The sequence below is a fragment of the Phaethon lepturus genome, unplaced genomic scaffold, assembly GCF_000687285.1.
Source record: "Phaethon lepturus isolate BGI_N335 unplaced genomic scaffold, ASM68728v1 scaffold13643, whole genome shotgun sequence".
Taxonomy (NCBI): Eukaryota; Metazoa; Chordata; class Aves; order Phaethontiformes; family Phaethontidae; genus Phaethon; species Phaethon lepturus.
Window position 1 is genome coordinate 34,187 of NW_010528456.1, and position 16,057 is coordinate 50,243.

Consider the following 16,057-nt stretch of genomic DNA (forward strand, 5'->3'; position numbering starts at 1 on the left):
CAATTAAAACAAAAAAATTCATTTCAAAATTAGGGATCATCAGAGTAAAAAAAATCCCCTGAAGATCAAAAGGAACACATTAGAATCACATTAATTCTGATTAAAAAAAAAAGATAATAAATCCCCTTTTTCAATGGAAAGAGAAACTTCGAGGACATTTAAATAGTGTTTTCATTGTCAGAATTTACAAGAAGGTGGAGCAGAGTGTCTGGAAGAGACGAAGACCAAGGCAAGCACTGAGCCACGAGGAAGGATACTGAGGCTGCCGTTGACAGTCTGTCCTGAATATTCTTGGGCTCTTTAAAGCTTTGCTTTTTTTAATGTTTCAAAATAGTGAAAGAAGGAGGGGAAAATATTTTTCCCAAGTAACCAAACAAGAGAAGCCATTTCTTAAGGGGGGTTTCCAAGGAGCCACAAACAAACAATTCCAAATAATTTTTTTTACCAAATATAGATGGCAAACAGACAGCTGGACGTGACCAAAGGCTTTTACACAGTGCCACCCGCGTGGCACTCTGCAGTACCACGAGCACGTGGCGTTGCACCAAAGCAGACCCAATCTGTTGTACTACAGCAGCACTTCCCTTGCCCAGTACTGCCTCAACAGGATCAGTCCTCAAAGAGTGTTAGCAAAGCCAGCGGGAGCCTGAGGGCTGCAGAAGTGCTGTGCTGGGATCGGTAAGCGCGTGAGCCGTGACGCGTTCATCTCCTAGAGCAGGCAATGCATTACCCTAAGCAGGGAGCAGGGGCCAAATTTCCCTATTATTTATCATCTGCAAGTGAGGAGTGAGCCCTTCATAAATCAGGAGGCAATTCCTCAGAGACAAAAGTTTCCTCACCTGACAGAAACCAAGTGAGAGTGTGTTCAGGTCCATTCATCCACCTCCATCGAGCCCCAGCAAACACCTCTAACAAACTGCAGCTACTGAGAAGACTCTCGCACTAGCAGCCTCTTTGTAGCCTTTATTTGCTGCAGGGGGGCTTTTCCTCCAAGGAGTCAGTTGGGTTTTCCTCCCTCCTAATCAGCAAATTGTAACCTGCTCCCTCCCATATGTGGGTTGACTAATGGTCCTGCCGTACGTCTGGCAGGGGCACGGGCCCAGCTGTTTCACACACGTGACTGCACGCACCCAGCACGAGCGGAGAGCCAAGGGGCAGGCAGAGCCACGGGTGACAGATTTGTAGCTTTTGGACAAAAGGGTTGCAAAATAACATCCCTCTCTGTCCCTCTTTGGCATTTTGGATCCTTGCCACAAATGCGTCCTCTCCCAGATGCCTGGATCCCAAACCCACCAAGAAAAAAATGGGAATCTTCTGTGGGCTCTGCAGTTAGCCCTCCTAACCAAAGGCTGACAGGGAAGGGTACCAGTCTGTCTTATCCTCAGTGTCACAAGCTAAAACCTCTCTAGGACTGAGAGTCAAAGCACACTACCTCAGGGAGTTCCCCAAGTCATAGGAAGAGATGAATGTAACCCTAACTGAATAATGCTCGCAGACAGACTTGCATTGCCTGCACGAGGGCCATACAGCTGGGCTGATGCCATAAACTTGAAAGTGCTTTGAAACACACACTTATTTAGATTTATATAAGCACCAGGGCCATAGGCTCCAGGTATCCTTGGCATACCAATAAATACACCCTAAATGATATCGGAACAATCCAAGATAACACGGCACCAGCAAGACAAGCAGCATAAAAACCAACCTACCCCCAATGCTACCCCTGTCAAATTCCCTCCCTTTCCAGCCTTCTTCATCCTGTTATTTCCAGGTGGGTGAGGAAATAGATGAGCTTTGCAACAGCACTGAATGTCTCCATCAGGCACAGGGAACTTTGGAACAGGGGTAAAGCAGCAGTTGTGTATTGGTGCTTATCTTCAATATTTTAATATGTATAAAGTTCTAGTAAATTGGGATGTGACCCAACCTAAAAAAAAAAAAAAAAAATTGGAGGTGGGGGACCTCGTTAAAGCATCCTTGCAAATTGATCTGCATACTTCCTGCTGCATTAGGAAGTGTGTCAACACAGTTCTGTGTTTCCATAGGACCTGCAGGGTGACCAGGCTTTAAGTATTACTCACTAAAAATTAAAGCCAAACTGGACTTCTGCCCTAGGAAACTCGCCAGATTTCTGGTCTTAAAGGAATGATAAGCCTTTGGGATGCTGCTTTTCTGACTGCGCAAAATGAGGGTCAAGTCTGGGATAAGAACTCCCCTTTAAATAGCTCCAATCCTGCTTCCCTTAAATCTAGACAAAAGTCTTCCTCAAAGAGCAGGACCAGAACCCACCAGTAAGACAAAGGTGTGCTCCTGACAGCCCAGATGGATTATACCAGGGCAAAAGGCTTTTTAAAAGGTGTTCCTATCATGTACGTTGCTCATAAGACAAGAAAGCCTTCCCCATCCTTTCCATTAAGCTCTCTGGTCCCAAATTCTCATCAGTTTGCCTCGGCCTTTCAAGGGATGAATGAGATGATGGTGTTTCCCTGGTGTAGCCAGGGAAAGTAGCCATGGAACGAGCAGGGTCTGGATCTCCTTGGTAAGTATCATATGCTAAAGCTGGCTTTCTCATGCCACAGGAAAGCTGCTGTGATTACGTGCATGTATAAACCAAAACTCATCAGCTTTGCACATATTCCTCTTAATCCAACCTGTCCTCCAGATCTTTTCTTCTTTGTGATCAGTTTGAAAGTATTTGTGCCTTTGTGTTGGGGACAGTCTACCTGCTTGCTTATGACAGCACCAAGAGGGCTGCAGGTGTCAAAAGGGAATTCCTGCAGTGAAAATCATGGATGTAGTTCTGAGGAGACATGGATAGTGGGGAGTAAGACAGTATGAGTGTCACCTGGTGAGAAAACAGTAGAAAGTGGCAAAGAGCCATGGCACACACTCATTTGACATGTGTTAAATGTGTAGCAGGAACAGAAACATACACACAAAGGGGAGAGGAAGTCAGTGGGCAGAACCCCAGGAAATTACACAAGACCATGCTTGGGTTTACCATTTTCACCTCATCACTTTCCTTCCTACCACTGCAGAAACCACCCTCACGTGACTACCCCCAGTGACCTATTCCAACTGGCACCCTCTTACTGGCCAATTCAAACCAAACGCCATGGTTAATACTAGCAGCCTGGCCAGGATTTTCTCAGATAGGGGGAATTTGCAGGTGATGAAGCTAGTGATGCTGGCTTTACACAGCAGAGCGTGACCCTACAGAAGCACAGTACCTACCTGTCCTCAGAGCAATGTCTCACCATCAAATGAGACAATTTCAGCTGAGCTGTGAGCTGAGCTGCCTTCAGGCTGGGACAGGCTCAGGCGACGTCCCCACTCTGCAGTCGGTCCCCCCTCTGAGCACAGCACACGTTTCGGTTTGATTGATTTTGTAATTGCTCGTTTAATTGAACAGTTACAGCAACACTATCAGGAAAAGGTTTCAGGGCTGGGAAGGGGGGTGGGAGGGTGTGGGGGTGGAAGGGGAATTGGAGCTGGGGAAAGAGCAAAATGGGTTTTTCCCTTTCTCTTAAGATGAAAACAGAGAAAAGAGGAGGCACGGAGATGAGGCACTGAGGAGGAAAAGAGCTGAAAACAATAAATTACAGAAAGAAAAGAAAAATGAGAAGTGGGTTGAAAAGTGTGGCAGGGCTGGAGGGTCCCAGGGACTGCTTAGCCTCTAACTGACATCCTCTTCCTGCTAGCTGTGAATGCTGGCACAAGGAAAATGGGCCACAGAGAAGGAAAGCTGGGAAGCTTTGTGAGCTGGAAGGTGGGAGAAGACGCCTATGTACCTAAATAAAGAGTGCATGAAAAACGTGGGGATGACAGGGAAAGACTTACCTGTGTCTCTCTTTCAGAGAAGCTGCAAAAAGCAGAGTGTATATGAAAGCAAAACAGATGTGTACAGGAAGGTCTGCAGTTCAAGCACAAGTAAGGGTGGTATGTGTAACATATCCTTATATGAGAGGTAAACCTCCAGGGAATGGGAGAATGGACCAGCAGGTATACGTAGGGAAGCTGGGATGTGTGAGAGTGAAGGGAGAGTGCACATATATGAAAGGAAAGCAAGAAAAATAGCAGAGAGATGGATGGACACCTCCACAAAAGGCAGCAAGTCAGAGAAATCAGGAGACATGCTGGCTGGGTTCATCAGTGAGCCTGCTATTGGGTATCCTCTGCTGTCATGCTGTGATATGAGGTTGCCACTTCTTTGCGGATCTGGTGCCATGCTGCTTTTCATGTCTGGGGCTGTGTGGGCACTACTTCCATGTGTCTGTGAACTTTTTGGAGCATTTCCGCCGCCGACTGCATACACTGCCTAGGTGGCTTTCCCAAAGGGGTGAGCAGCCTCTAGTTGTTGGCCCGGTGGATGTTTGTACCACTTTTCAGACCTCATTTATGTATAGCCGCATGAAGGGGTGGGCATGGACCTGTGTGTAAATACACTATGTGCCCATCTGTGTGATGGGCACAGCACACCTCTGCCTCCGCTTCCAGATGACTCCAGATGTGGCAGTGTCACTGTGTGCCCCTCCATGGTATGTGTGTCTGAGTGAGGGTGCATGTGCTTGTTGGGTGAGTGTCAGGAAAAGGACAGGAGAATCCAGACAGGGTCAGGGGGGAAGGTGCACACAGAGGCCATGGTACAGCTCCACAGCAAAAGAGATCAGGTTTCAGTAGAGCCTGGAGCTAGGGCTGGAGGGGGACAGGAGGTGGGCTTTGCTGCCTGCATTCCCTGGCAGGCAGCACAAGGCAGGTTTAAAGAATATCCTTCCATTTAGGAGTTTGTTTATTATTCTTAACTAAGCAGCTCAGACAGGCAAGCCGGCAGCACCGTATCCACGCTGACTTCCCAGGAAGGCAGGGAAGGGAGGGACAGGAAGGCAGATTTCCAGACTAGGGGACAAAGCAATTTATGTACTGCTGGGCACTAGGGAAAGGGGCAAAGCTGCTTTGCCAACTATTTAGAAAGAAAAAGTCAGTGGAGACTGGGTGGGGTGCAGCTGGCATATGGCAAAAAGGAGCATAGTTGACCTGCTGTTCCAAAACCTAGCAGCACCTCTGGGCTGGCTGCTCTTCTTACACTTCAGACTTTTATCTGAAATCCCTCAGACCCAGGAGCAGAGACTCAGCTATGTGTTTTCTAGGGAGGAGGGAGAAGTGATCTCTCTCCTGGTAAAATGCACTTATTCCATCAGGAGTCACAGGGCACCAGGATATTTGTGGCAATAGAAATTCCCTCACCTTGCAAGTGTATCCATACCAAGGAGTCAACACACATCTCCCAGCTCTGCGTTTTGGCTTGTCTGGCCCATCTAGCAAGTTTTCAGCTACTGCAGCTCTTACCAAGAGCACAGCAGCCTAGTTAGAAAGGAAAGTGTTGGTGTACATTTCTCACAGTGACAGACCAGATATGTATCTGTGGGCTGCCCCTGAAGCATAGGTGATGGAGAAGGGAAGTTCTGCTCATCTATACACAGAGTGAAGTACACAGGAGTATTTTCCTGCATACTGCTTGTGCATGCACACCAGCTCAGCCAAACGCTGTCCCGTATGTGCAAAGATACACCGATCAGCATTTTTCAGCCAGCACCTTCCACATTTCTGGACTCTAGTGTGCAAGAGAGTGCTACAGATCCAGGTGATGGGGCACCCATCTGCAGCGTGTGAGCACACACCAAACCTACTCCACATGTGAACGGGAGAGTTAGCATCCTTGCAGCTCAGAGGGCAGGACTGCAAGCAGGGACTATCTTTGCCATTCGCCGAGTGCCAATGTGTGTGCTCACACTGTCATGAAAATGAGGTCAAGGAAGGTCATTCAGTTCAACAGTATAAATCAAGGAGGAAAGTAGAGTGGAAGCCTGTGAATCCTCAGGAGATCTCACCAGTGGGGGTGCCCGGGGAGCAGAGGAAGGGCTAATGAGACTCAGAATGCCACACTCGGGTGAAGCAGAAAATAACCATGAATGAAAGCAGCCAAACGGTGGCAGCCAAAACAGAAGGCAGGAAAGCCCAGCCTCAGGTCCTTTATCCTGCGCTATAACCAACGCTTCGTGTTAACTCACTGGATTATTCTGCCAGAGCAGGCAGAAAGGCTCCACACCCTCCAGTCCCAACCCGCTGACAGGAAACCTTTCACTGGAAACTTGCTTGCATTCAGTGCAAAATGTCTCACTTCTGTTAGCAATTTGTTCCCCATCACAAGCATTCCTGGGAGAAGTTTGGCGGGGGTAGGAAACGGGCCAGGAGGGCTGCGTGCGGGGCGCTTCCACCTGGCGACCTGGTTAATAACACAATGGAGCAGACAGCCAGCCTTTCACCACCTCTCGCTTTCCTCTATGTCCCTCATTCCGCCTTTCACCACCTCCCCCTCCATTTCTCTCCTTTCTCCTCCCTTTTGCCAGCCTCCTCGTTCCCCTTCTCTACTTCCTCCTCTTCTTTCATCCCTTTATTTTTCTGCTGTGCTGTGCTCTTAGCACAGTTGGACCTCGCACTCTCTTCCCTGTCTGCAGGCCTCCCAAACTCATCACACCTGTGCCCCACTGTACTCTTGGGTATGGCAGAGCTCAGCACTTTCTCCTTGGGCTTGGTCTGAGACTCCAAAATGCTTTTTGTCATCAGTCTTCCCCCAGCGCTCTCTGGACAGAAGTCTCCTTCTCTCTCTCCCTTCCCTTCCCCCTTCTCTCTCTCCCTCACATAATATTTTCCATATGAAGAAGCCTTCCTGAAGCCGCACACTGCCCTCTCGGCAAGTCTTAGGCGGGTTAGAGGAGACCCTGGGAGCCTTTAATCCTCTCTCTCTCACTTGCTTTCATCCTCAGCCACAGCTGGACGCCCCATTGATGTGGAACAGACCAAACACCAGGCCTCTCACTAAGCTGCTGCTGTGGGGCCTCTTCTCCTTTAGAGCTGAGCCGAGCCCACAGCCCATGTCCTGCTTACAGAGTGCCTGTCCCCCGTGTCCAGCAGCCCCCTGCACGCACACGGCCAGTGCCTCCAGCCCCAGCTCTGTCTGCCTTCCCCCAGCCATGCTTCTGCTCTCACTGCTCACTAAAGCTACCATTTCCCTGAGCCATCATTCTAAGCCCCCACCTTCTCCCTTATCCCAGCATCCCCCTTTCTCAGGATTATTTAGCATCGATTCCCCACTGCCTCACATCCGTGCAGAGCATCAGGCCTGGATGAGGGTGAAGGACTGGTTTGTGTGGCTCTGCTGAAGAAGCAGTTGGTGGCGATGCCCCCAGGAAGGGCCTGGCAGGCTCCATCATCTACCGGGTAAGGCCTTAAGACTGCAGCCTGCTTACAGTTTTGGGAAGAAGGGTCTTTGCTGTCTCTTCAAGATCTCTCTTAAGGCTCACTGCAGGGCGAGGCAAGGATATACAGCTTCTCTAAAAACTCTGCAGCATGCACAGGATGGGCTCATATGGGTGCCTGCCTCCCAGAGCCAGGGGAAATGGAGTGACAGACAAAACCGCCATGCCCGAGCCCCTGCCTGCAGCCGGGCTTTGGTCACTGCACAGCCTGCCAGCTGAGCAGAGCACTTCGTTTTCATTGCAAAACACGGAGAGTATTGTAAAAGCACCGCGAAGGGCAGCATTTCACCTTGGTGCCGAGCTCCAGGCAGCTACTCGGCTCCTTGCAAGCAGAGATGGGACTTGCCCGCCAAAGACCCACCCAGCCCGCGAAGCCCCCTCCTGCAGGCCCCGTCCCCTAACCCGGCACCCCATTCCTGATCTTCCTCTGCCCTCTAGCGGCCTCGCACCCCAAAACCAGCCCGTCCCTTCGCACACAGCTCCGCGGCAGCACCCCGCCGCTGCCTGGGCTCTGCCAACGCCTGGAGCAGCCAGGGCTTCCAGGGCCCACGTATGGGGCAGGTAAACCTAAAGCAGGGAAGTCTAAGGCCACTGACATTTTAAGAAGTGTCTAATCCAAAAAGGGTTCTGTGGGTTTCATGGCAACAAGAATAAACCAACAGGAAGTAAAAATTTCTACAGAAAATGACAGAGAAGTGTATGGTTTCATCCCTGATTGCATGAAAAGCTCAAAAGAAGCTTCAGGGGGCTTTGGGGACTCCAAGTAGATAGGCAGAAAAGAGGTGGATTGATGAGAGAGTTCAGAGAAGGGGGGGTGGGGTGGAGGGGAATGATCCAAGCTGTCAGAAACACAGCCTAGGAGGGAAAATTAAAAGACTTGTGGATAGTTAGTCTGGAGCAGAAAGACTGAGGTGAGGCATGGCAGGCATCATTGCATACAAAGCAAGAGAAAGCGAAAAATCTGTTCTCCAGGTTCACAGTGGATACAAAAAGGAGCAAGACTTTTAAATAGCAGGGAGAGTCAGATGTTGGGAGAAGCTTTTAAATAAGGATGGTGCAGCACTGGAACAGGTCACCAGGAGAATGCTGCAACCTAAACTAGATAAACATAGATCTTTAGAAATTATGTCAAAAGAACCGATTCTACTGTGTGTCACTGGGCTAGATTAAGTGACCTTCTGAGATAACATTCATCTTATTCTCTGTGATACTATAATTAAAATCCATATTGATCTTCTTGTCAGAGATGCAGCAAAAGGACCAACTTCATTATTTCCTTACTGCTCCTTAGTGACCAACATGCTAGGTCCTGGACAGACATCTCTTCATGAGCTGTCCTGTCCCAAAGAGCTTCTCTCCTCAAAGACAGGACCTCCAATGGACATGGTAAATGCAGATGCTATGGGAAAGGATGAGGCATTGCAATGCAGCACAGTTCTTGGCTCAGTTTGTAGGCAACCAGTTGCAGAAACTGAGCTAATTGCAGACTCTTGGGATTTGTTCATAAGAGAACAAGTGCATTCCCCCTTCTCGTTATTGAGCATCAAGTGCCTGATGAGAGAGGGATTTGGGGACAAGACAATGCAAAGATATCTAGCACAAAATGATTAGCCAGAATGTATTGTTAATAAGCTGCTTATTCATATAATTGGAAATTATTTGCAGCCAGGGTGTCAGTACAGTCTTTCTGCACTGCTCTGATGGAGCGAGGCAGGTAGGTACCAGGGGAGACTGCTGTGTGCACATCTGCTGGCGGTGGGGAGGCAGCAGAATTTACCGCCTTTACACTTCTTTACTGTCACTGCCTTCAAGGGCAGAGAAGGGCACAGGGGTTTCAATGGGAGGCAGAGGGGAATCTGCCAAGCCCCACTGATGAGGGGCATGGCTCCTGGTATGGCAGGCACAAAGTGTCTGGGGAGCAGAGTGGAAGGATGGTACTTACAACAGCTAGAACATACCTAAGGCCAAGAAGTCACGGAATCGAGAAAAATAAGACCTGCCACTGCTTGTGCTTCACAAAGCAGCTATTTGGAGGTAGAACCAGCCATCGATGAGCCATGAGTAAGTCCACCCCAGAGGTGTGACAGCCATCGCTAAAGGGAGACTTTGGTTGTGGCTATGATACACACATTGTGGCTTGAAACTGGAGGTTTCCACAGGTGGATTTGCTCATCCGGAGGAGAGTTGGCTTTGTCCCAATTTCCAGAGTTTCTCATGGAGGCAAAGGGGAAAAAAGCTACAGAAGACATTCCCCATTCTCTCCCTTAGCTCTGCCCAGCACGTGCACAAATACAGGGATGTGGCGGTGCACCACCCCATGACTTCCTCCTTCCCTCACCTCCACTGTGGTAGAGCCCAGGCCTGCAAACACAGGTTCAGAATCAGCCACATGCAGGTTTATCTGCTTCTCAAAACTGAAACATTTCTCCATTTTTCTGAAGCCAAGGGCTGTCTGACTTAAATGATGTTGCTAGTGGGAGCATCAAGGAATCTTTCCCAGGGATCTTTCAGGGACAACACTGAAAGTGTAGCAAGTGGTGAAGTGCAGCTTCTGTTGGTGCAATGGCAAAAAGAAAACAACTTCTCCTTGAATTCTGCCTAATGTATCTGTGTCTTCTGAACTGGCCAAGCTCTGCTGATACTGACAATTTAATTATTCAAGTATGAATTTGGTTGTAAAACAGCAGTGAAGGATTTCTGTGCCAAGCCAAGTGGTAAGCCACTAAACTCAGCCACTTCCTCCAGCAGTACCAGCATGGGATAGGAGAATACAGAGAGAAGACATCTACTAATCCTTTGATCTGCCTTCAGCATCACCCTTTCTCTTGGCTCCAAGATAGGCATGGAGCCAAGATTCCTCCTGCTTCTGCTCTTCTGTTTTTCAGGTGAAAGAAGGGGTGAGGCAGCACAAGAGGCTAAGGGGAGCTCAGGTACAGTATTTCTCTTGCATTTGTCTAAGGTCTGATACAATGCATGATACTCCAGCATTAGAAGAAGAATTTTCTGAAAGCTTCTATCACTAAAGCAAGTTTTTTTTCTGATGGAGAAATTTTCTGCACTGCTAGGAAAGGAGCTGGGCCAGTTCTGGTGCCTGTTACTGGGAGATTCTGGCTTCTCCAGGACCATAAGCCAAGTCACTCTAGGCAGAGTTTCCTCTTCAAAAACAGGTATAAGTGTCATGCAATCAACACCTCCCTTGGCACTGCCTGGCCCAGCTCCATCACTCCCTGAAAGGGCCATGTGCTCACTGTCTCAAGGTGCAACTGTCCTGGCAGCGAGTCTTTTTCCGCATGTGCAATACTTAATAGAAATCACAGCTACTTAAGGACAGGCTAAATCTGTGTGAGGATAGGAAGGCCTTAAAGCATTTGTTTCGTGGCTGTTAAGTGCCTCTTAGGAATTGAATATTAAGATGCAGAATCCCAGGTACTGAAGCACACCAGACTAAGCGCACAGAGCACTGCACCTTTGATCCAGCACAAAAAGCAACTCTAACAGGAAGGATCCCTCTGAAAGCCTCTGTCAAAGAAAAGGACAGTCTTTGGGAGGCAGCAAGGAAACAAATGTACATAAAAGAATTGCTAATAATTTTGGAACTGGGATCATCCAAAGGACAGCAGTGTAACACTATTTCAGCAGTCCCCAGGAATGACTAGCACAGATTTACTATCACACATGACTGACATAGTCTTCTGTTTCCTTACCAAGCCTTTTATATCCTCAGCCTTTTGAAGCCTCCACAGAGCCAGCTCAGGCCTGTTAACTATTCCATAGAGGGAATATAAATCCATATATATTTGTGCTCACTGTATCTCTAGGCACAAAGCTTGAATAGGTATGAAAAGATCTGTCCCTGGGCACAGTGCTAAGCTGTAACCAAAGCTGGAGAATCTCCTCATCTTTTGACAACCACACTTTCCTGCCTGATCCCTCCCTCTCTTGAATACACACACTGAACCCACCAGCCATCAAAACAACTTGTGCAGAACTACAGTAGAACTGGCATCAAGCCATGCAGCACAATTTCTTCATTTTTTTTTAAGGGACTGTTTCTGACTCATGCTCAAGCAGGACAGACTAAAAGCAAGGAATCCCCCAACGCTACAACACAAAGAACTCAAAGATCTCTATACCAGATTTTCACAGACAGTCAGTAATCTTTGAGGAAAGCTATACTTTAGTATACAATTGTTATTTTTGACTCCAAAATATATTTGCTTTCAGTGAAAGATCAAGTTTTTTTACTTAAAGTAAGTTTGTGTTATCCTTTACAATACAGTAAAAATTGAATTTGGAATAAGGAAAAGACCCCATTTTTCTATTAGCAATGTAGAGAGATGCTAAGATACAAAATCCCTTCTCTTCTCTTTGAGTGGGGAGAGCCAAATACTAGAAATTTTGAAAATATAGCTAGGAGTCTGTCCTCCCTATATAGCACATCACAGCCTCTCGAACAGGGAAACGTTCGTAAGCCAGAACAACAGCATTCCCTCTGTCAGCCTGGCACTTTATCCTCTCGCACAACTCGTGGCACTGCATGGGGCATAGACAGACCCACACCACGAGAAACACTGCAGAACTGCTTCCACAAATCCTCTGCTGCCCACTTTCTTACAGTCCTATTCCCTGTGTACTGTCTTATTTACTGCAAGGTTTGTACTGATCAACAGGTAGACAGCACAAAAATAATAGCTATGAAAACTATGCACTTAGCAAATAACCATGAAACCTGGTGGAAACATTTAAATGTTCCCCAGGCTCTCCTTCTCCCTAGCCTTTTATTACCTTATTGCTAGATCATCCACTCCTCAGACCAACAATTCAACAAAAATGCTATTAAAATTTGTTAGATTAGTCTCCTCTTCCTCCAATTCTGTGAGAAAAGGACAAGTTATTTTAAGACTTACTTCGATTTTATGTTGTTTCAAATATTTCTGCAAGAGGCTTTTCCCCCCACCAAAACCACCACCTGAGATAAGGCAGCCTAAGAATTTACAACTCCCAGCTTGCCAGATTCTTCCACAAAGCCTGGAAAAGGGAATAACTTCTCCCTACCAGAGGCTTTATACTAACTCATTTGATAATGGGCTGAGGCTTCTCAGCTGTGAACACTGATGAATTTCTCCCAGCTCTGCTGTGATGGTAGTAACAGGAAAGGAGAGACAGAGCACTTGTATTTTAAAATTGCTACTACACCTAAATCCAGGAGCTTCTTCCTATAAGAACCTGGGATGCTGTGGGATAGTAAGTTGTTAACGGAGAGGCAGAGAGAGCAGGCAGTGCGTGAGGTACACAGGACTGAGGTCCCCGCTGAAGTCAACCTCTGCTGGGACGCAGCTGAAACCAGGGTCTGGATTTCACTTTATTGCATAGTGCATGGAAGATGTGTCATCATGGCTCTTAGCTGGTATTTATACTGTGGCTCTTAGGTTCTGCAGTGGTCCAATACCACTCTGCTATGGAGTTGAAGAGTTTCTTTGTTGTATGTCCCTATAAGGTCCAGAACTACAATGCTATGAGGAATGCCTGGTAGTGAAGGAAAGGTAAAGATAAATGTGATATCTTGTCAGCGCCCATTAGCACCTGTCGGCATATCAAAGCAAAGTTAATTCTGAGAGAAGCACTACAGTTGATGACACCCAGAAGGGGACAATCACTGTTGCAACACAGAAGCTGCAAGTTGAAGACTCAGGAGTGTACTGGTATACACATTCTAAGTGTTCTCATTTTTCCTTCTCCTAGGTTACTGAGGAATCATAAGAATAGCCATAGCAGGTCAGACCAAAGATCTCCAACCCTGGCTGGAGCAGATAATTAGGAAGGAGTATAAAAACAGAGAAGCACATAGAAATAGCTCCAGAATGCTCTTCCAGCCTCCAGTGATTTTCTGGAGAGGATATTTTTGTTATAATAGCAATGGCTAAATTCTTTTTTTCTTTTTAATTCATCTACTCATTCTGCTGACATAAAAACTTTTGGTATGAGAACATCTTGTGGCAGTGAACTCCACACTCGATGCTTGCGTGGAGAATTTTCTTTTCTACTTTTCTCCGAACTTCTGACTTCCTTCTTATAACAGTGAATTATTGCTCCTGTTTTCTTTCTCCCGGCTCTTACAATTTATAGACTTTTATAATATCACCCCTGTCATTTCTTTTCCAGCCAAAGAGTTGTTTTAGTAATTTCTTATACATAAGGTGCCTCAGATATTTCTCTATCTTCGCTGTTTTTCTCTGATCACCAACTCAGCTGACAAATTCTGAGCAAAGACTCCTGACATTTCTGTTACAACAAGCTTTGCTTTGTTTGGGGACGTGATTATATTATTTTAAATTTTCTTCTGAAGGACAGAATAATTTGGATATTTATTTTTTATTCAGCACCTAGGTTCAATTTGACCATTTTGTAGCTAAAATGCCTGTGAATTGGATTACAATATGTTGCTTACTCCAGTTGCAGGAAACTGATACAATGGGACATTTTTTCTGGACCTTACTAACCAGTTTGACCTTTTCCAGAAACCCAAGGATATGTAGCTAGGCAGATGCAGTGTCTCTGCTGAGTGCCCATACAACATGCAAGATTACGAGGCTGTGCAGAAGGCCTGGTGCAAAAAGACAATCAGGAAAAAGTGTGCTGTCTTGATCAGTACAGAAAAGACAAGCAGTCAGTATGGAAATAACACACAGAAATAAAGATGCACACACAGGGGACTTCTCAGCATCCCCATGGAGAACCTCACAGTACAAGACAGTGGGGAGTACTGGTGTGCTCCTTATGATGAGTCTCTCCTCCTCTGATTCAAAGGAAATTAAGCTGGCTGTTTTCATAGGTGAGTGTCTTTTTTTTTTCCTTTTCTTTTTTGTTTTTTGTCATCAGCCTTCTGATGATGACAACGAGCCTGGAGCATGACGATGGCCAGGCGAGAGCAGCAAAGGACCTTTTCCATCAGGACGGGCCGAGCTCTGCTCTCAGTCACTTCCCCAAATATACTCTGAAATTATCTTAATATCAGTCTTATTGCAAAACATGGTGAAGGATTTCCGTGGGAAGGCAAGACCTCAGGCACTTCCTCCAACAGCGTCACTGCGATGCAGGAGGGCTCACAAGGCAGACGCTTTTGAACGGGGCAGGCTGGGCAGCGCCCCAGCAATGCCCCTACCCTGGGCTTGAGGACAGCCATGGAGCTGAGAGCCCTCCTCCTGCTGCCACTCTGCTTCCCAGGTAAGAGAAGGGCTGGGCATGCCTCAGGCTTCCCATGCACCCAGGAGGAGTAGGAAATCCTTCCCCACTGTGAAGCCCCACAGTGCGGGGGAATCCCACACCGGCAGGGCCCTGAGCTGGGCAACTCGCGGCAGGGATGGGGAGGGAAGGGGCACCCCCGATTTCCCACCACCGCACGTCTGGGTCCTCCAGGCTCGCAGGACAAACCACGCAGCCCCAGCGCCTCTCTCAGTCGGCGTTTCCCATCACACTGGCTGGCCCCGCTTGGCTGCTCTGACTGCTGTCCTGGGTCAGGACAGAACCGTCCGGGGGCCCTGCCCGCCTCCCCTGCTGTCCCAGCAGAAAGCACAGAGCTTTCAGCATGTGGTAGGCTGGGCAACTGAGGCAGCCCTGCACCCAGCACAGCCTCGCACCCCTGAGTCGCTGGGCATCCTTGGAGGAGGCAGCACGGAGGAGCTGCAGGCTGCTGGGGGCAAGCTCAGGCCCAGACATGGCTTGCGCATTTCTGCCCCAGAGCACACACTGCCCTTGCTCCTTCCCTCTGCCCCGGCCCCGCATCCCATACATATGGCCACCCGACTCCTGAGGTGCAGCTGAGCCCCACCACTGCCATGCCCTGCGTGGGGAGGGGTTGGTCTCCATTTCGCCTTCGGCAACAGGCAGTAACAACAGAGTGGGCTGCTGGGGCAGCTCCAAACCCTGTGCCACGCATGGCTCCATTTAGGCTTGAGGGTCCAACACCTCTAGGACCCACATGTCTCTGGGTTTTAAATCAGAGATACTGGGTTTTAAATCACAGTTGTGGTCCCAGCTCATATCTCAACACTGCCCACCAGAAACCAACCCTCCAGTTGCCAAGCAGGTGAATTTAGCAGGAGAAATGGATCTCAGTTTTCAGAGTTCCTCCAGCCACAAGTGCCCATGGGGGAAGGTCGGAGGCAGAGTTTGCCCATGTCTGTTGGGAGGCTGTGTACAGCCCTGCGTCAGCTCTCCTCTCCCTCACCACATCTGATATTTACAGGTCTCCAAGCCCAATCACCTGATTCTGAGATAAGACTGTCAGAAGGAAGCACTCTGTATATCCACTGTCCCTACACAGCACAGGCTGACTACCGCCAGCAGAAAGCCTGGTGCCGTGTGAGAGATGGACAATGTGACCTCTTAGTGGAGACGATGTACCCAACACAATACCCATACCCAACCCGCGCCGCAAAGGGGAATGTTTCAATAGTGGACGACCCCATGCATGGGACAGTGTCCATCACCATGACTAACCTCCAGGCAGAAGACTCGGGCACATACTCCTGTGTTTCTCGTTCCTACAGTTATGGGTATTTTCTACTAAGGACACTCTCACTGATTGTTTTCAAGGGTGAGTACCTTTTTCCCAACACAAACTCAAGTCTTTTCAGAAAGCAACATCATTCCTTCCCCTGCTCCGTGCCCCCTCTCCCTCAGAGCTGAGCAGCTTCCCCTGACCCCCACAGCTCCCTCCACTCCCCAGCATCACTCTCTGC

At 48.1% G+C, this 16,057-nt stretch overlaps 1 protein-coding gene across 1 annotated transcript; it reads left to right on the plus strand.

Moving 5' to 3' along the window:
• Nucleotides 1-14,497: 14,497 nt before the first annotated feature.
• On the plus strand, nucleotides 14,498-15,912 carry LOC104618160 (natural cytotoxicity triggering receptor 2-like; the record flags this gene model as incomplete). Its single annotated transcript, XM_010283682.1, has 2 exons — nucleotides 14,498-14,540; nucleotides 15,562-15,912. Coding segments are annotated over exons 1-2 (394 nt in total), but the record flags the coding sequence as incomplete, so codon positions are not given.
• Nucleotides 15,913-16,057: the final 145 nt, after the last annotated feature.